The following is a 19,982-nucleotide window of genomic DNA, read 5'->3' as shown; positions in this document are numbered from 1 at the left end:
TTTTTCTTACCACGTTCTCCCACCAGATGATGGAGCTTCCCATAGCAATCTGCGTTCAGGTGGGCTGGGCTGCTGACCACAGGCATGGGAGAGGTGGCCTCACCACCCTCGTTTTTCTTCCCTTTGGACAAGGGGGGGACACTGGCTTTGTTTGCCGGAGAAGGCAAGATGGTGGGGTAGTTCGTGCTGCTGCGATTGGCAGCTTTGCTACCCGCAGCAATGCTGGAAGACTTGCATTTCACCGAGGTCCCTTCCACGTGGCAGTCGGCGTGGTAGATACTGTGGATGGACTCCGTATCTGCAGCTCCACCACTTGGGTGGCTGGGCGAAGATGGAGGAAGCATCAGTTGGCTTCCAGGCTTCATGACATCCAACTCCAGGTCACAAATCCCTGGGTTGGCCCTGGGCCCCTGGGGGCTCCCGTTGCTGATGTGGTAGTGGTGGTGGTGGTGGTGGTGGTGGTGGATCAAGTGGTGGATGGACATGATGCGCCGCTTGCCGCTCCGCTGGCCCTGAACATCGTCTGTGCCACTGTTGGGGTCGACTTTTTTCTGCCGCTTGCTCTGCCAGTTGTTGTACAGGCGCAGGGCCCTCCGTTTGACTTTCCTGAAAATGTGGCAGATGTATTTGAGGAGCTCTTCGTAGCAGCTTCCCGGCTCAGAGAAGCTGGCAATTGTGCTGTCGTTGGAGAGGTAGCGGGCTCGCTGCTCCTGCATCAGCTGGTTCTCCCGCTGTTTGGTTTCAGAAAACTGTGTTGCTATCACAACCAGGCACAAGTTAATCATGAAGAAAGAACCAACCTGGGAGAGCCAAAAGAAGACAGAGAGTGCTTGGAGATGGAGGCAACCGGCCAGGCTCACCCCCCCACACCCACCCATTGAGGGAACACCATGCAGAGCTTGGCTAAAGTTGACCTTGGTCAACTCTTCATGGCCGGGTGTGTTGGGCTGACCTAGCAGGAACAGGCAAACAAGGAAATAGAGTGACCCAAGGAAAGTGTCCATGGAGATTCCCAGTCATCCAGGTCATGATGGTCCCAAAGGGGTTTTCTTCGATTTTTCCTTGAAGACATTTCACTTTTCATCCAAGGAGCTTCAGAACTGAAGAAGAAATATCTTCAAGGAAAAGCAAAGAAAGTCCAGTTGCCTTTTGGGAAAGCACCTTTGGGACATCCAAGAAAGGCACCTTGAGTGAACTCAGCCAATGTAACCATAACAGCAACTTTTTTTGGTTCTTCCTGAAATGGAAATTTTAAGGACGGCCAATTGCTGGTACTCTGAAAAGCACCACTGCCATAGTCATAATTGACTCCCCTTCGCATTTCCTCTCCGTAAAGAAATAGAAATGCATTCTGGACCCGTGGAACTTTGAAGAGGTTTATCCCCAGCTATCTGGCTGGGGAATTCTGGGAGTTGAACTCCACAAGTCTTAAAGTTGACAAGGCTGAACACCTCTGATTTAGACTAAGAAGACCCAGGTATGTTAAGAGCTGATAGTCAGCCAAAAAGGAGCGTGAAGATGGGTGCTTGTGAAATAGGAGTGGGGATTCAATCAGGTGGTCATAGGGTTTTTTGCCCCTCCTCAGACACCCCTGAATTAGTTCAAGAGCCTAGTCCAGGATCTGATTTCAGACTGCAACACGACTCTTTTGACTGCAACACGACTCATCCTACTTAAATAGTCTGAAATCAGCCCACCCCCTACAACTGGGTCCTACCCCCTACTCCTAATATATCCCAGAAGTCAAATAAACATGGCCTTCCCATTCCCCAAACATCACTGTAGATCATCAGATGAAGAACTTTGCATCTAGGTGATCCGCCTCAGAACTATGGCTCCATTCCCCTTTTGGAACTGTGGTGCCCACCCCAGGAGACAGGCATCCAAGGAGGGTCTGGCCAAGGCAGAACTAGGGCTAAACTGCCCCCCCCCCAGTGAAAACAGGGCCTTTTCTGGGCAAAAGCCCTGGGATATTTGGAGCCAGGAGAAGCTGGAGGTGCTGCCAAGAAAGTTCCCGTCTGCTTCTCTCTTCCTCTTTAGTGCTGCTCCTCTGATGTGAACAAACTTCCCTCTTAGCTTCTTAACGTAAACCACCAGGACGGAAAGCTTAATGCAGACATAAAGGCTTTGTGTGTGTGTGTATGTGTGTATGTTATTGCTAGTGGAAGTTGTTAATGGCCCACTTGGCGATTTCACATGGGCTGGAACCTTGGATGTGCTTCAAACAAGCTGCTCCCACTCCAAGTGCTGAGAGTAGATTTTCAGGAATGAAGACTGTATCGTGCACGTCTTGGTTATGGGCAACCTGGCTTTGGAATTTGGGGGTAGTCTAGCTGCGAGGACATTTAGACCCGGGAGAGGTTTGCAGCTTTCCACAGCCATGGCAGGTGTTATGAGGAGATCATTTACCTGGACAGAAAGGGTGTTTTTTAAAAAAGGGGGGGCTGCACAGCTGTACAGTGATTCTACGGTCATTGCCACCCTCTTTAACCTTAGATGCCCCCCACCCTGCAGACGCCCTCGGCTCAAAGGATCCTTTGCCTGGCCCCTCATCCTTAAGAGCCACGGGGTTAACCTGAGCTGCCAGCCCCCTGTCCCACCCCATACTTACTATTATAAGTAGTATAAAATATATAAAATTGTAAAAAGAGTGTGCGTCCATAACATAATACATGATGTCAACCCATCCTTCCAGGGTTATAACCTGTAGGAGAAGCAGAGATGAGAGAAACGCATTAGGAACGTCATCAGGGACCAGCTAAGAAGCAGAAAATCCAGGAAGGACCCAGCTATCTCCCCGCTGCCCTTCCGGTCTTTTCTGGGCTGTTCTTCCAACCGCTCCCTCCCCGCCCCCACCCTTCAACATTTATCCCGCTCACACAGAGTCCTTGTGGGCACCCAGGGCTGGAGAACGCAAATAGCAGCGGCTCTCACCCCCCTCCAGTGAAGGAAAGCAGAGCCTTGCCGAAGACGGATCTGTGGGTCGTTTCCTCCCTCGTTGCTTTGATGGGCATTTGAGCTGGCAGAAGAGGCTGAAGGGGAAACCAAGGACCAGGATCTCTCTGGGTTTGTTCACCTCCAGAACCTTCCACTGGGTCAACTTGCTTCCCATGCATGGATATCATGAGCCAGCCTGTGGACTGCATGAGCTGCCCAGTGGTTCCCCTCCGTCAGAATGAAGCCCCCTCTGTCCCTGAACCCAACAAGCGGAGGATTTGAGCTTTTCCCAAAATTAAAAGGGAGAAAGTGGGATGCCCATTAAGGCTTCACCTCCTGCCCTCCATAAAATTTATCTGCTCTTGCAAACTATTTGTTCTCCTGCAAGACTCCAAGCTCTGCTGTTTCATCAGATGCCCCCCCCGTTCACTGTTGCTGCAAGACAGGAGGAGCCCAAGCAGATTATCCAAATTGACGCCAACTCAAGAAAGAAAAATATAAAGATTAACATCAAAGTCTGTTGGTGGTTAGTTATTCTTGTATGCATGCACGCACACACACACACACACACACACAGAGGCACGGCTGGTTTGTTAAGATTTGTAGGAGCCCGGAGGAAGAGTCTTTCTCTGTGGGGCTGTCATTGCAATAATGAGAGCTCTTCTGTTTTCCCCAATTTGCCCCACATTTCCTTCCAGGGCACGTTGTTCTTAAATTTGGATGGAAGTCAAAACTTGGGAGCAATGAACTAAGAAGAACGATGACGTGGTGAGACCTTCGGGCCAGTCTTCGGAGCAGCTGAGCCACGATGAGCAATTGGGACGTGGGGGGGGGATATATTTCCATTTTAAATGCTTCCCGTGGGTCAAAATCAACCGGCCCAAGCTACAAGGAAGGAGTGCTAGGTTTCTGCTTGCAAGGCTCGGTACATGGAAGCAGAAGCTTTCTAGCAATTCACAAAGCCTCAGGAGGGCCATCACGTATCCCCCCTGCCTTTTCCGCGTGGAGAATCTGCCTCCCACGGAGGCCCGGCTTTCAGACCTGATCTCCGTGGCTGAGCCCATAAACGGCCCTAAATACACCGTGAAGGCTTTCTTTTTTCCCTGGCTCAGCAGCCTGCATTAGAGTTGCATAATTGTCCTTGCTGCTGTCACCATCAAACGTCTGAAGAAGGGGAAGGATGTTTTAATTACACGGAGAAGCCACGGCACTCGGCTACAGCTTCCCATTGTCTTTTTGCTACGGAAGAAAAGAACCGAAGACCGAATTAACACCACAAGAAGCAAGTTGTGCTGGAACCTGCAAGTGGGCAGGTCTGAAGGTTGTCGTGAAACGGTCAAGGTGGGGCCACAGGGGCACATGGACAAGGCACATAAAAGCAGGCGAAGCATCAATTCCAACCTTGTGAGCACCATCTTGGTTTTTTTCAGTCCTACCTTGCAGACGCAAAGGGGGAAGCCACTCCTTCACACAACCCTTGCGCTGATGCACAATCCTGGTTGCACAGAACGCCCACCACCACCACTCTATAGTCCAAACGGCAAGAAGGAGGGAGAGAGTGCCAGGTGGCCTTTCCTGGAGATGCCTTTGGGCCAGTCAACCTTGGAAGATCGTGAGAACTTCAGCTGGCTTAAGCTTGGGTCGTAGAACCTGGCTGGCCTCATCTGGGCTGAGAAGCTAATCTCAGGATGCTTCGGCCGAGGGATCACTCCTTGACCAAGTATGGACACGCAGCAGAGACTTCAGGATTGTCACACAGACACATACGTGAGTCGTAAGCCAGTACCAGGCAGCCAGGCGTTTTCCTGGCCCAGGGTGGGACTGGACTTCCTCAAATGGAGGGTCTCCACTCAAAAAACTCTTCTCCAGGTAACTGAGAATGAACTAACTCAAGGAACTCAACATCCCACGGTGAACCCTGTTTTCAGGCTGCTGTAAAAGAGGGTTTGGACAATTCCTGGGGGGAAATTCAGCGGGTGGCTCACTGGAAGGATTCCTCCAGGTTCAAAAATGGCCTATCTGGATGCTGATGGTGGGCAGGAGACCCCCAGAGAAGAAGGGCCCCTTGTTTTTTCCTTGTAGGCTGCCCCAGAAGCCTCTGCTCGGCCGTGCTTGGAAATACGATGCTGACGTTTGTCATTCTTCTCCATTGATCCATGGACCTTTCCTCATTCCCCCATTGACACGTCCCTTATCAACACCCCCCCTCCCCAAGAGCACAAGCCCTGCCTGCTTTCTGGGAAGTCCCTTCCAAGGACTCCGAATCCCCCCAGGGTGGAGCTTATCTGAAATAAGGTCTAATAACGTGAGTTTCAAACAAGGCTGCCGCGGGAGGGAAGAGGTTGAAAGATGATGTCTCAGCCTCCATCACATCAAAGTCCTTCTGGCTGACTGCAAAAGGAAAAGATGGAATCCGGCCAGTTGCCCGTCTCCTGTCTTGGCACCTCAACTTGGGAGCAGCTGGGCAGCCCTGAAGGCTCCTCCTCCTCCTCCTCCTCCTCCTCCTCCTCCTCCTCCTCTGAGCCGTGCTGGGAATCCAGAGCTGGGAGGCATCTTGTAAGGGAAACCGAGGCACCGCTGGCACGCCTTGGTCCCACGCCAGGGTTTCCCTTCTGTCACCATCCCTCGTCTTCCTAGGATGGGTTTCTCTTCTCGTCACTCGGCTGGAACAGCTGCAGAAACAGGTGGCGGCTGCTTCTCCCGAGGAAGAACGAGCGGAGGGACCCCAGGATATTGGAGAGGGAGGGGGCTTCCTTGCAGCAAGAGAGCCTCTGAATGGAATTCAGGGAAAGGAAATAAGTGGGAAGAAGACTCCGGGGTTCCTCTCCTCCTTTTGTTCATGTGTGGGGGGGAATACAGAGAGAGAATCGTGGTACAGGGTCTGTTTCCTGCCCTGCAGAAATTCCCCTTCCTACCTGGTGGACTTGGAGGTGCTCAAGGAAATGCAATCTCCTTGTCTCAGTGCCCGCTGGAAGGCGAAGTATGGGCTCTGTTCACACCAGGTGCTTTGCACCTCAGGCCAAGATGGAGGAGTTTTGCAATTCTACAAAACGCTTCGCTTTGTTGCAATTATTCTGGTTTGGTCTTTCTTTGTGGGGCTTAGCGGGCTATTGGTTAGTTTGATGTGAGGTGCGCATCATGCCGAGCCAAGGCGGCCTTTGGGCTGGCCAGAGGATTCCAAGCGCTGCAGTGCTGTGACCCCTTAAAATGGTACATGGATTTGTGTGACCCTCTCATGAGTAAAACAGATGCTTCCATCGCTTTTTTCCTTTTGCACTGAGGAAGCCGGTTGCCCTCGGAAAATGGCAACTTTCTCCTGCAGGATGTGCCAAATTAACTCCCAGTCTGGCTCCAAAGTCCAGGAAGGAAACTGTCTCCCCTGGGAGACATGGAAGAATTTGCATGGGAAGAATTATTCTCTTTTATCTCTTCAAGACTTATTATTTTACTCTCTAAAATATTTTTAATTTTCTGCTTCCAGATCAGGACACATTTTTCAAAAGAAATCTCCGAGATCCTCCCTCCCTCCCTCCCTCCTTTGCTTGAATTTTCTCCAAACAAACCACCATCCCAACCTTGGAATGAAGAAGCTTCTGGCAAATGGACCTCTCCATCTCTTGGCCTGTCAACAAGTCCCAGCGCAAGAAGCGGGTTTTTCTAAGGATGCAGTGACTCTCTGAAAAGCGAAAAGCTCTTTGTTTCCTTGATGAAAACTGGTGGAGAAGCAATCTCTCCTGTTTCTCTGTCCACAGAAGTCTGGGAGGTGGTTTGCCCAGAAACTTCACAGCCCCACAAAACATTGATCAACTGCAACTGTAGTAATGGAAAATAAATTGTGCTTCATTACATATTCATGAGGCTTGGTTCATCATGCTAATTAGCCCCAGCATTTGCTGTGCTGTGGCAGGCAGGAAAATGGAATTCATGGTTTTGTGGTGTGCGAGCGCATCCATCCAGCAAGCCAGCCCTGCAGATTGGAGGGTGGAAAACAAGAAGCCAAGATTTGGAATGGTTTTCTTAGGCAAGCCCAGCCACAGCCAAGAACTGGACAAATCACCTGTGGCAATATTTCACTGGATTAAAGGGGCGAAGCAGATCTGCTCTGAGCCCGTGAAGAGTCTTGCGTAATTGCTAAGAGTGACACCCTCCCTTTCCCTGGAGAGATGGTCTCCAAGGCCTGACTGGCAGCATGGGGGCTCTCTGTGCCTACTCATTTTCCTATCTCCAGATGCCAGGGCTCCTTTGCCAGCCGAGAAGCTGTGGAAGACTCATCCAAGACAAGAGCAGAGCCAGCCAGATAATTCCTTGGATGGAGGGAGGCGAGATGTCTCTTTCCATGGCATTCTGGGGTTCCTGCAAATTCCACCCCTTTCTGGTGAAATGCAAGAAAGTGTCATCCATTTTTCCTCTGTAAGCAGGAGGAGCTTTGATCTGGAGCCTGAATCAAATCAGATCCTATTGCTGGATTTCTCATCATTTCTGGGCTCTGCGCCCATCCCTCAAAGCAACTGTGGGAATCTTCTGCACACTGCTGAAGAAGCAAGGCATTGTTGGGACATTGCCTTGTTCCCACAAATTGTGGGGTAGAGAGCCGTGCCCTACCCAAAAAACCGAGAAGCAATTTTTGCGTGTCTTGAACTAAGCCTTCTTTGGTCCCAAGGTGGCTGCATTTGAGACCCACAAAGGTTTGCAGGCGTGATGCCTCCTGGAATAAAACGAACCCTGGGTGAATTGTGTAGAATTCTAAAGCACATTTGCTTGAAATACGCAGGAGGGAGAACCAGGGGAGCGCAGGAAGAACATTGCGTTCCAAAGAGCTATTTTGTTGGAAGGCATTTCCCTTGATGGCTCAACCAAGCCCTGCTAAAGAGGCTTCCTTGGCCTTCTCTTGGCCGTCTGCAAGGTGGAATTCCTTCCCTGCTGACAGAACCAATCTGTTGGTGAAAACCCGTCAGCCTTGCTGAGAAAAACACGTGCGCAGAATGTCCGAGAGAAGACAACCTCCGTTCACCTCCCCTCTCTTTCCTGAAGCTGTTGGGGAGAGAGGAGCAGAGGAGAGGAGAGGGGCTAGAAAATGAAATCCTGAATAATATTAAAGCTGCTGTCAGCAGCACCCAGAATTCCCTGCAGGATTTTGATAACTTCTTTGGACAGAAGGAAGCTGTAGGGGCTCATGATCTGCACAGCCCAAGAAAGGAAGGCTGAGCAGAAGCAGTGAATCTACCAACCTTTGCTTCCTCCCTGGATTCAGAAGGTCTGGCTTCTCCTGCCAGATGTGCAGAGTTTGATCCATGCTGTGCCAGCTTGGGACTCAGGCTGGCCCAAGTTAGCTGTGCCACAAGGGTCAAGAAGATGAGGTAGAGCCGAGGGCTGGAAGAACCCACCAAAGGGTTAATAGCCCAGAATAGACTCCCAGGGGAATCAGGAAGCTGCTTGTAGCCCTACCTGCCAGGTGTTCTGCAACTGCACCCCCCCCGCCCAGGTTTAGGGATCAATGCAAAAAGGAATCCTGGCAACTTAAGCAAAACACTGAGCATTCTTGTAAAGGCCAACCCTTGGAAGTCTCCTTGGAACCAGCCAGGTGTGTTCTGAAGAGGAGGGGAGAGGCGAAACTGATTCCCGCGAGGCCAGAATCCTCCTGCAGCGATTGCACTTCCAACTGGTAGAACTCCAGAGCGCGACATGCGCTGAACGCTTCATTTACCTCTTTATTTACTCCTGCCAACAACTGACACGGTCATATAATGAGGTGGGCAATGCACCTCACAGAGGGGGGTCAGCAATAAGCCGCACCCCCGCCAGTTCCTGCCTCTGTAGCTTCTTGGAGGGACCTGAAATATTTCACCACTGAATATTTCGGCCCACCTTCCCTCTTTCACTCCAGAAGGTAATTGCTTCTCTGCATCAGAGCCGAAAGCCCATTACACAACAAGGGCACAACAATGGTGGGTGCTTTGGAGGAGGGCAGAGGAGAGGATGAGGGCCCCCCAAACGCCCCTGGGATTCCCTCCCCCACCTCCTTCGGCTCAAGGTGAGCAGCAGCTTTCCGAAGGCTGCCTTCCTGCCCTTCAGGAGCCCGGCAGGGCCTGCTTTGGGGAGGGGGCCCTCCTGGGCTCCTTGGTGCTCTCTGAGCTTGGCTGCTTTCTGGCAGGCCTTCCTTCCAGCACTGAGGATGTTCCCTAGATGGGTCACGAAACAAGAAAGCAACCACGCTCAGGGAGCACCAGGGACCCCACAGCCCTCCTCCTCCTCCTCCTCCTCGCACGGATGACATTCCCTAGCTGGGTCATGGGCCATCTGCAAGAAAACGTTTCTCATCGTATGATTTTAGTTACTTGTGTACTGCTGCCACTTGCACCGAGTTCTTGTTAGTTTGCAACAATAAAACAAGAACCAAAGTTATTTTGCTTTGCCGGCCCTCCCAGGGCAGAGGAAGTGTGTTGTTGTTAGCGGCATCAACCATCCTTGAGGATAGTTCCACATCCCGGCAGCTGCTCATCTCAAACCCCCTGTCGCGATCCACAAAAGGAGCCCCCTTACCTGAAAAATAGCTATCCAAGCATAGCCAATATTATCAAAATTAATAGCTCCATTGTGTGGGTTCAAGTCCCCTGTCCTGCAAACATTGTAATACTGGTTCCAGTTAATGCAGCCGTTGCGGCCGCTCAAGTCCAGCGAGTCCAATTGTGGGTTGTAAGCGTCCACGGTTAACGTGCAGTCCATCTTGGACTCCTTCCGGTTTGGGATGCTGGAGCACTTCTGCATGCCGTTATCCCGGAGGGACGAACAGATGAAGGGATTCTCCTCGCTCTCTTCCGGCCGGTAGTACTTATGCAGGAAAGTCAGGTTGTGTGTCCTTGAGAAGGAGAAAGGAAGGAAGGAAGGGGGGTGGGTGGAGGGAATAGAGCAAGCAGATAATATTCCGGTACCTAAAAACATGAATTCCTGTTCAGCCAAGTGGGGAAAAAATGCAAGAATGGGTGGGGGGGAGGAAGGAGAAACCAGTGGCAGAGCCAATGCTTATCTGAACCGGGCACAAGCCAGTAACGATAATCATAAAAGGACAAAAAAGTCTGCAGGGTGGACATTGCAGTACCTGGAGGCAGCAGCAGAGGAGAGAAAGAACAGAATAGAGCTGGAAGGGACCCTGGAGGTCTTCTAGTCTAGCCCCCTGCTCAAACAGGAGAAGCTATCCCGTTTCAGACAGGTGGCTGTCCAGTCTCTTCTTAACAGCCCCCAATGATGGAGCAGCCACAACTTCTGGTGGCAAGTAGTTCCACTGGCTCATTGTCCTCCCTGTCCGGAAGTCTCTCCTTCCTTCCAGGTTGCTTCTCCCCTTGATGAGTTTCCACCTGTTGCTTCTTGTCCTACCTTCAGGGGCTTTGGAGAATAGCTTGACCCCTTCCTCTTCTTTGGGGCAGCCCTTCCAATCCTGGAAGGCTGCTATCATGTGTCCCCCCCCCCCCCGGTCCTTTTTCCCTCCCCTAAAGTAGCCAAACTTTAGTGGACAATTGCCAAAGGAAGCTAGAGTTGGAACAGCTGACATCCTGTGAGGACAGGTCCCCGGAAGGGCTCGAAAGGGGGACCAGTCTAAATATCTGGCCAACTAGATAGCCAAGCATCAAAATGGGAAGCAAATGTTTCCAGACTTCTCACTACAAATAGATGCACTGAGGACTCTTTGGCGGCCCAATTCTCTATAAACCGTTCCAGTTGTTGCTTAAGCTGCAAAGCTGCGCACTGTCGCTTTTAAAAGAAAACAAGAAAATAGGTTTTCGGCTTGGCTGCATTCACAGCAGCTGCCGTCTTTAACCATGCAGAAAGAGTAGGCGAGGCAGAGAAGTTTCCGATGGGGTCCTTGATACTTTCTGAGCCTGGTGATTTTCCTGCATTTCATGACCCACTTAGGGAACCTCATCAGTACCAGAAGCTAAAGTCTTCCTCCCTTCTAGCACTGATGTTGTTACCTAGTTGGGTCATGAAACATCTGCAAGAAAACAGCCAAGCTCAGAGAGCCCCAAAGACTCCACAGTCCTCCTCCTCCTCCTCCCCTTCTCTGCAAACCCACCCTCTTCTAGCACTGATGAAATGACCTAGACGGCTCATGAAACGTCTGCACGAAAACAATGATGCTCAGAGGGCACCAAGGACCCCACAGTTTGATTCTGAGCTGCAAATATTCTCTTCCAGAAGTTTCTTGTCATTACATGGAAGGCCAGGAAGAAATGCAATAGGAAAGGCTAGTTCACAGGGCGACGATTAGCCTGTGGAATTCACAGCCACAAGAAAGGACATCCTTTCTTGAGAGGCTGCCCAAGGGCTGGTATCAAGAGTTTGGCCGATCCAATCTCCCTGAGACTTGGACCTTTCCTTCTGGCGTCTCCATGGTCCAACTCTCTTGGACGCCCCCACAAAGTTCTTCCTTTCTGAGCTATGTATTATTATTATTATTATTATTTTTACAAAATCTCTCCCTTGGCGCATCTGTTAAGGAAAGGACCCTCTTTTGGGTTGCAAAAAGAGCAGAGAAAAAGAAATTAAGCGGTGCTGAAGGCTTATCTCAAATCTTTTTTTCCTTGTGCTGGGATTGGACTGGCTGCTCGGCAGAGATAGTAGCCGGTGTTAATTGCGAAGGAGTGGGTGACTTGTTTTTCTAACCTTTCCTTTGCTTTGATCAGACCGTCAGAAATAGGCAGAATTTTTTGGCCACCAGTTGTGGGGAGGGACTCCGTTTCCGTAGATGTCTTTGAAGAGCCCTCCCCACTGTGGCCGTTTCTTCCCACCCAGAATAAGGGTATCATTGCCAATGGTCCACCTCTTTTGTGGTGCAATATTGGAAGACATTCCTCCATTCCCGGGGCCCCCTCACAAATCTCCCCCCACCCACCCACCCATCCAGGATCCTTCCAACCTTATTGCTCTATGTTCTGTCTCAGTCTCCAGGGGCAAAAACCTACACTAGAGAATTGTTGCAGTACTGAAGGATTGCAGAGTCAACCAGGGAAAAAATCAACAGAAATAGCCCCCAATCCAGAACTGCTTAGGATCCTGGTTTCCGGGCCTGGCTCAAGGCAACGGGAAGAATTTGTACCCCCATTCCCAGCCTCCAGGCACAGTTGATGCTTGTAGTAACAGAATAACAGAGCTGGAAGGGACCTTGGAGGCCATCTAGCCTAACTCTCGCTCAGGCAGGAGACCCTACACCATTTCAGACCAATGGCCACCCAATCTCTTCTGAAAAACGTTCAATGGAGCACCCAACTTCTGGATGCAATAAATAAAATACCATTGATGGCAAACTTGGATATATTGCCTCCTTCCATAGATTTAAGTTAATTTACCCCTCCTCTTTTTGGGGGGGGCATAGTGTGTGCGTGTGCAGATGTGTGTATGTATAATTCTGTGTGTTGCTTTCCGTATTCTTTCCCTGTTACCTCTTCCCCATCATAGTAGGGTTGAGCTAACTCGAGATGGGTGGCATATACACTTCATAAATGAATAAAATGGCAAGAGGGATATTTGGCCGCTATTTGGCTGCTGCGGCTGATTTCTGGAACCCTCACCAGCATCGATCCCAGATTCCATGGCAAGAACTCTCATTCTTATCTAGTTGGCAACTTGAACAATGTTTGTCCTAACTATGAGAACAATCTGCCAGTGGGACAGCTGTGGGGGCTCCATCCCTGGAAGTTTTTAAGAAAAGGCTGGACGGCCACCTGTCTGGAATGGTCTAGGGTCTCCTGTTTGATCAGGGGGCTGGACTAGAAGATCTTCAAGGTCCCTTCCTGCTCTATTTCGATGGACTGAAGCGAACCTGCACCACTCTCAGGACTAATTAGCAGTGCTGGAAAATGTCATTCGCACTCAGGTCGGCAGATAAGGGTGTCGGACCCCCAATGGCTCTTATCAGCAAACCAAGCGCCCCCTCTCCTTTTCTGGGGGCATCTGCGAAGATAAGGCAGGTGCTGCAGCCAGCAGAGGTTTTGAGGTCTCCCTTGACCTCAGCACCATCTCCACAGCAGGACGAATTGTGTTCCGAAGCCGCCTCAACTTATTTTAAAACCTCAGGCAGAAAATCCCCTCCTCCTCCTCCCCCTCCTCCTCCTCCCCTCCTCCTCCCCCCTCCCCCTCCTCCTTTATCAGCAAAAAGCCAACACTCTACTAAAGTAACTATTTGCCGTTGCTTGGTGACCGGCAGAATCGGCTGCCCGCCTCTAGCAACTGTAGGGCTGGTGCGAGAAGAGGGAAGGAGAGGGTCACCTTTGGAAAACTTACCTTTGCAAGGGGGAATCCAGGAAACACCTGTTCCTCAGCAGCCCGGCCCAGAGCTGCACCCCCACGATGCCAAAGATGAAAAAGACGAAGAAACACAAGAGGAGGACGTTGCCTAACATAGGCAGAGTGTCTAGGAGCAAGGTGACAAGAATGCGCATACCTGTGGAGAGAGCAGAAAGGAGGGGTCAGGAGGAGGAGGGGGGGCTTGGGCCAAATTGGGACACAGGTCCAGGCAGATGAAGCTGCTTCCTCCAGGCAGAACATCTGTAAGGGGCCTTCAGGGAGAGGTCGGGTGGTCTGGGGGCTGGCTGGGCTCTCGGTTAGAGAATACGGACGAAGGATGGAGCGCTAAGGGGAAGAACTTCCTTCGAGTCCAGCTAGTGGCTCCATGTCCAAATGGTTCTCCTGGTGAAGCTTGGAGAAGGTTGTCCTAACCTTCTTCTGGTTTTAATCTATAGCTTCCAACTGTGGATATTTTTGATGGATCCCCTCATCCAAGGAACCCAACTTAGCTTTCTAGATCAGTTAAAGTCAGCCAGGTTTCTTGAGCCACTTGCTGGACTAATGGTCAACATCTGGTAACTTCACAAGCACCCCTCCCCCCTTCAGCTTTCTCTACTGATGTGTCATTGGCATCTGGGTCTAGCCCACAGCTTTCCAATTTCCAGAGGGCTTCCCCATCCAATACATAAAACATAGATGGCCAGCCCATAGCATGGATTCAATAAGCCATGGATACGTCTTTAAATTAGCTCTAGGCCTGACATCTCGATGCAGCGAGCGATCTTAAGGGTCCACGGTATGAGATAGGAGGTGCAACAAAACACATTCAGTCAGTGTTTCTCAGCCTTGAGAACATGAAGCTGTGTGGACTTCAACTCCCAGAATTCCTCAACTAGCCTAGGCTGGACAGTTCCGGGAGCTGAAGTCCACACAGCTTCAAGCATCTGCATTAAGCCGTTATCAAAAAGAAAATGTATTAAAACTTAAACTGGGGGCCATCAGAAGTGGAACAGCTCAATCCTGAGATCAAATGACCTCAAGGTGCACTTGAACTGAAATAACTATTAATCAATACTGTCAGTTTGCTAGCTGATAATGGAGAGGAGATTCTCTCTGCGTCCGGTTCTTAGCCAAGTTGTTCCGAGGCATTTTCCATCCTGCCTTTTGTTGCCTTTGGCTGGGGGTGGCTGGGCAAACCGTAGGCCATCTTCAGCCATCATAAGACTGGTGGGAAGAAGGCCGGGTACCTGCTACCACTGGCAGAATCCAATTTATAGGAGAAGAACTCAACAAATGTTAAGGCTTTGCTGTGAATTGGGGGATCAGAAAGGATTACGCAGATAACCGATCTGCTATCTAAGATTCATTATATCCCACTGTTGTCGATTTGCTCCACGGCTGGCTGATCCCTGCGGAGGAGCTACGTCTCACATCAAAGGGGATCTGGGAATGACTTCCTACTTGAAAGGAAGCTGCTGGGTTGGGTTGAACCCGGGATCTTCCTAACCAGCTGAGCCCTAAGCTGCATCCTTGAAGACTTCTGGAAGGGAGGGGCTGCTCTGATTTGGAATTCTAAGCTGAGCTTCAGGCTTCTCTTAAATAAGGAAGCCCGCAAAGAATCTGCATAAACAGAAGGCCGATAAGACTGATGCAAATGTGAATATTAGTACTAACGTTTTCTTAGATGATTAGAATAAGTGTTGCTCTCCCTTTTGCTCACTCAGAGACAAACGAAACCAAGCAAATTATGTGGGCCCTGCAAACAAACCGCCCAGAATAAACTCAATTTAAGAGGGCAAGGAGGTTGGCTGCCTTTATTGCCCCAGAATAGGACAGCTGCATACCTCCAACTCCGGGGTTCTGTAAACCCACATTTTATTCCAGTAATCAAAACCCTCCCACCTTCCTTGGACACAACGGGCCTCTGTAAGCCAACTGGTCAACGTTTGGTGTCTTCCACCTTGGCACCCATGGGTGGGGCTCCCTGACTGAGCTCAGGGTGGGAGAAAGAGACGGAACGAAGCCTCCCCCGTCACGGGGAGCCATTTTCAGGTTAGAAGAGGGAACAATGCCGTTCAGAGGCACTTCGGTTTTATAGCTGCAATAATCAATATCTGAAAATGGACTGAGATCCAGAAGTTGCTCAAGGCTCCTCAGGAGCTGCTCCAAGATCTCTCTGGGGCTCGGGCTCGTCTTCCTTGAGGTCACCCTGACCTTCTGGATTGGGGGAGAAGGCATTCGGGGTCCCTCTTCAATGACGTGGCTTGTTCGTGACGTCTAAATCGGTCCAGCCCAAAGTTTGCACGGAAAGTCTTCATGTGCACAGTTGGAACCAGAATTTCCACTGCTAAGCAAGGCAGGTGCTAACAGAGTCCTGCCCGATTTTATGACCTTTGCTATTGGTTGTTAAGTGAGCCACACAGTTGTTAAACAAATCCAGCATCTCCAACTGGCTTTGCTTGTTGGAAGCAGGCTGGGAAGATGGCCCCGGGATGCTGCAACCCTTGTAAACCCCTGACCGTTGCCAAGGGCCTGAATTTAGATTACCTTCCCTCCCCGTGACAGAGTTGAGTAACATCTGCAAGCAAACGACCCAGCTCAGAAGGCCCCAGGAGTCCAGGGGACAGAAATTATCCCGCAACCTCTCAAGGCCAGGACTTCTCTGTCTGTCTGTCTGTCTGTCTCCTGCTTCTCCGCTTCTCGTCAGTAAACCAGTTCCAGCGGCCTCCATATTCCACCGGGGAGAATTTAATCCAAATGTTCCTTTCCTGTGCAAGAAATGCCAGACTCCAAGCGGCCGTCCTCAAAGGGCACGGCAGGAAGGGGGTGCAGGGGAAGTGCTCGGACTGGCACATCTCCCTTGGCCAAGGCAGCCGGGAGAGATGTCGACCCCCAATCTCCAGGTTCTGCAGAAGAGCCTTTCAGACAATGCGCAAGAACGTCGACGCTGCTTTCTGGGCAAGTACCTCGCCTGTTTTTCTTCTGTTACATCGGCTCTCAGCGAAATAGGATTTCTGATGAAAAGCAATCAAGGAGCTGCTGTATTAGCATATCAGCTAAGAATCACTCAAAGCCAAGTGGGCACAACCAGGAAATGAATTCGACTGGTTGGCTTAGCCTCCAAATTGGATTGAAGAGAAAAACAGCTGGAAGGGGCTTAACGCTCACTTGAACCTCTCCAGGCAGGCCAACCCAGGACAGGTGTGGCCTCGCAGCTGCAGGGCTGCCGAAAGCGTCTTTGCAGAACCAGAAATCCAGTCAACAACCTTCGTGGGGAATAAGGAAGCGGGGACCGAAGGGGAGATCCCGGATGACAAAATGCGTTCCACTCCGTTCCAAACTGAGGACTGAATTTGAGCAGAACTCAGTGGATTCCAGACACTGCAGAACTAGAGAACTGGAGATCGAGAAAACTAGAGACCCCCTTCCAGTAGCCAGAAAGAAGAGCTACCCCCTAAAGCACCTGAAGGCGGGGAAAAAGCAACAATGGATGGGAACCAATTAAGGAAGAAGCAACCGAGATCTAAGGAGAGATTTCCTGGCAGTGAGAAGGAGGTTTTAAGAACGGGTTGGACAACCACTTGTCTGAATTAGTATAGGGTCCCTGCTCGGGCAGGGGTTGGACTAGAAGACCTCCAAGGTCCCTTCCAACTGCGTTATTCTGGAGCTCTCCTGCACCTTCAGGGAGGGGCCAGGAGAACCGTGACCATTGGAAGTCTTCTCCCTCGGCCGTTTCTCCCCGTTGCTCAGGAGCCAACCTCTAGCAATGGCAAAATGGGGTGGGTGGGTCTCCTGGCCTCGCTGTCTCCCCCCAGTAGCCTCCCTTGATGTCCTCCACTCCATCAGGGGCCGGGGGTGGCCACCATCCATTCCGGCTGTCCAGCAGGGTGCGGTTGGATGCAGCTTGGCAGGCTGATCAATCTCGTCTTTGGGGTGGGGGCCGCTTAGCTGAGTCTGGAAATGCCTTGGGCCCTCCCGGGGTCTGCATGTCCTGGGGGGTGGGAGATGTCAAGGATGCCAGCTGCTGAGCAGCCCAGCTGGGGAGAGTCGAGTTGGAACGGATGGCCCCTCCAGGCCGAGTGGGCTGCATTCATCTTCTCTTTCTGACATTAATAGTTTTATTAGCTTTTCCAGAGTAATCCATGAAGACAGAAACAAACATGAAGATGGCCAAGAAAATTACAGCTCTCAAGGTCAACGAATGAGATAAAGAATGAAGACCTGTGTGGAAGGAAGGAAGGAAAGGAAAAGAGAAGGAGGCCGGACTAAAGGAAAGAAGGAAGGAAAACTGGAGGGAGGGAAGGAGGGAGGGAGGAAGGAAGGAAGGAGGTGGAGATGGCCAAGGATTATGGAGTGTTTAGTCCCAAACATCTGGAAGGTACCAGGGTGAAGATCACTGGTTAGATAAGAAGACCCCGAGAGGCTGATGTGAATCTGCTCCCTCGGCTTCTTCCTGGAGGGATCTTAGGTTGCCTTGAGTTTTTTGGGGGGTTGTGGGTGGCGGGTTATGAATGAAATGAAAGCATTCAAATCAGGATATTTTTCCTCCTGGACTGTGGGTTAACCCCCATGTTGGAGCTAAGACAGGCCTGGATTTTGGAGGCTCACCTGGTCAGGATTTCACAGGACGGCTGCGAAATGAAGCTCTGGCAGCCAGCCCACCGGTACCCAAGAGGGGGCTGCAGGACCCAATTCTCCCCACGCATTTGCCCCACCAGGAAGCCGCCCCCCCCCGCCCCAAAGGGCCAGAGAGCTCCGACTTACTTGGCACCCTGTTAATGGCTCGTAAGGGCCTGAGAACCCGCACAGTCCGGATGGCTGAAAGGCTGACATTATGTCCATCCAGAGAATATTCCATCATGCTGGGAGAGAGAGAAAGAAACACGAGAGGTGAGGAAGAGGGCAGGGTTGGCCCCTCTGCTTGGAAAACACAGGCTGAGCCAGTCAAACCTTAACCAGGTCTCTTATGTCTGCAATATTTTTGGTCAACCTTTGGGAGTATAAAACACAGGTTAACTACACTGGACAGCAAGCGCATGCTTTCTTTCAGGAAAAAAAAACCCAACAAGTTAGGAGCATCAAAAGGAACTACAATCATCCCTCCCGTCCCTGTCCACAGGACATCCATTTGGGCCTTCAACATCATCAATCAAGCATGGAGTGTTTTTCATACCATTGATGATGTTACTTAATGGAGTAATGAAACGTCAAGCCAGGTCAGAGTACCTCAAGGACTACAGAGTCCTCCTCCTCCTCCTCCTCCTCTCCAGATACCCCACTCCCTCCTAGCACTGACGATGTTACCCAGCTGGGCCATGAAAGCTCTGTAAGAAGGCAACCCAGGTCGGAGACCCCGAGGGACCCCACCAGAAGCGCTTAGTCTACTGACCCAGCAATGACAATGAAGAAGTCGAGGCGGTTCCAGGTGTCTCCCAGATAACATTTGTGGCCAAAGATCCCCAGGGCAATCATCTTGATGACCATCTCCACAGCAAAGAAGGCGAAGATGAAGTGGTCAAATGCCTGGATTTAAAACAAGAATGGACACAGTAGAGCGAAGGAGGACCGTTTCTTCCATCCTGAAGGCTGACTTTGCGCTTTGCCTGAGCCTCGCCCTAAACCTCAGCCTTCGTTTTACCCCTGAGGGTCTTATACCTTGAAGGTACACCCATCCCGGGCACACCCGACTTGCAGACTTCTCGAGACTAGTAGCTGAAGACCAACCCGTAAGCTGCAAGAGGTCCAAGTCCACACGGACAAAGCGACACGTCTCTCTTACCTCCAAGATTGTGCACCTTTCTGTTTGGCACCTGATATCCTGACATGGCTGGAACATCCCAAGGGTGACGCAATTCAAGAGGATAACCAGCATGCTGACGTGCTCGAACCAGGTGGGAGACCAGAGTTAAGGAGAACCTGAGATGCTGCTTCTGGGAGACCCAACCTGCCTCCCAGGCCTTAGAAACCCCCGTGGCAATCGAGAGCTTGGAATTGGAAGAATTATTTAGAAAGCTGCGATGTCTCTTTTAATATCTACAGCCAACTTACGGAGATAAGTACAAAAACATCCATAAAAACATCTTGAAAAGTGCACTGGAGATAGAACTAAGACAGTGGCCTCCTTCCTTCCTTTTCCTGCCCAGACATGGAGGGGAGAAGAACAGACACACAATTTATATTGATGAATAATGTCTGCAGTCCAAGAACTGAGAAATGAAATAAAGGGGTAGAAAAGGATCACGGAGAGACACAGAAAAGGAGGACAGACTTTTATACAATTTAACGTATTTCCCCCCCTTTCTGGGTTGGCTTCAAAAGACACTCAGCAATAAAAGCACATGCAGGACCACGAAAGAAACCAAAATAACCAAAAGGGAAGCACGAAAATAGTAGTTAAAAAATAAACGCTAGAAAACAAAGGCCAGCAATCTAAGGCGTACTCAGAAACGACCTCTGGCCACAGCTCTCCTGCCACTTCTGAATCCGCTGTGTTTGCCGGCTGGGTATGATGGGAGTTGCAGTACCACCTATCCAGAGAGAACCAGGCTTAGGAAAACTACCTTCACCCCCGGCCTGTCACAAGGGTGAAGGTTGCCCACCTCCTTATCCCGGACAGAGGACGGGTGGGGAAATATTGCTTGCTTAACCCAAAAGTGCTTTTGCCACGAGACAATTGGACTTCCTTGGCTTTTTTTTCCCTTGAAGAGGTTTTGCTTCTCATCCAAGAAGCTTCTTCAGTTCTTCAGTACTGAAAAAGCTTCTTGGGT

The 19,982-nt window shown here is 50.6% G+C and overlaps 1 protein-coding gene across 2 annotated transcripts in view; it reads right to left on the bottom strand.

Moving 5' to 3' along the window:
• The window catches only part of CACNA1H (calcium voltage-gated channel subunit alpha1 H), a 60,588-nt gene extending 41,483 nt beyond the window's left edge, over positions 1-19,105 (bottom strand). For both annotated transcript variants that reach the window (XM_087912803.1, XM_087912804.1), the window contains exons 1-7: positions 18,995-19,105; positions 18,605-18,738; positions 17,980-18,077; positions 13,213-13,372; positions 9,478-9,793; positions 2,612-2,704; positions 11-800 (exon numbers count right to left, since the gene is read on the bottom strand). In XM_087912803.1, the coding sequence (XP_087768929.1) occupies positions 11-800; positions 2,612-2,704; positions 9,478-9,793; positions 13,213-13,372; positions 17,980-18,077; positions 18,605-18,738; positions 18,995-19,087 (1,684 nt within the window). In that variant the 5' untranslated portion in view covers positions 19,088-19,105. The remainder of the gene's footprint in view (positions 1-10; positions 801-2,611; positions 2,705-9,477; positions 9,794-13,212; positions 13,373-17,979; positions 18,078-18,604; positions 18,739-18,994) is intronic.
• Positions 19,106-19,982: the final 877 nt, after the last annotated feature.

This window comes from Pseudonaja textilis, chromosome 14 (assembly GCF_049901715.1).
Source record: "Pseudonaja textilis isolate UNSWEBS1 chromosome 14, rPseTex1.2, whole genome shotgun sequence".
NCBI lineage: Eukaryota > Metazoa > Chordata > Lepidosauria > Squamata > Elapidae > Pseudonaja > Pseudonaja textilis.
This window is presented reverse-complemented; position numbering and strand designations above follow the sequence as displayed.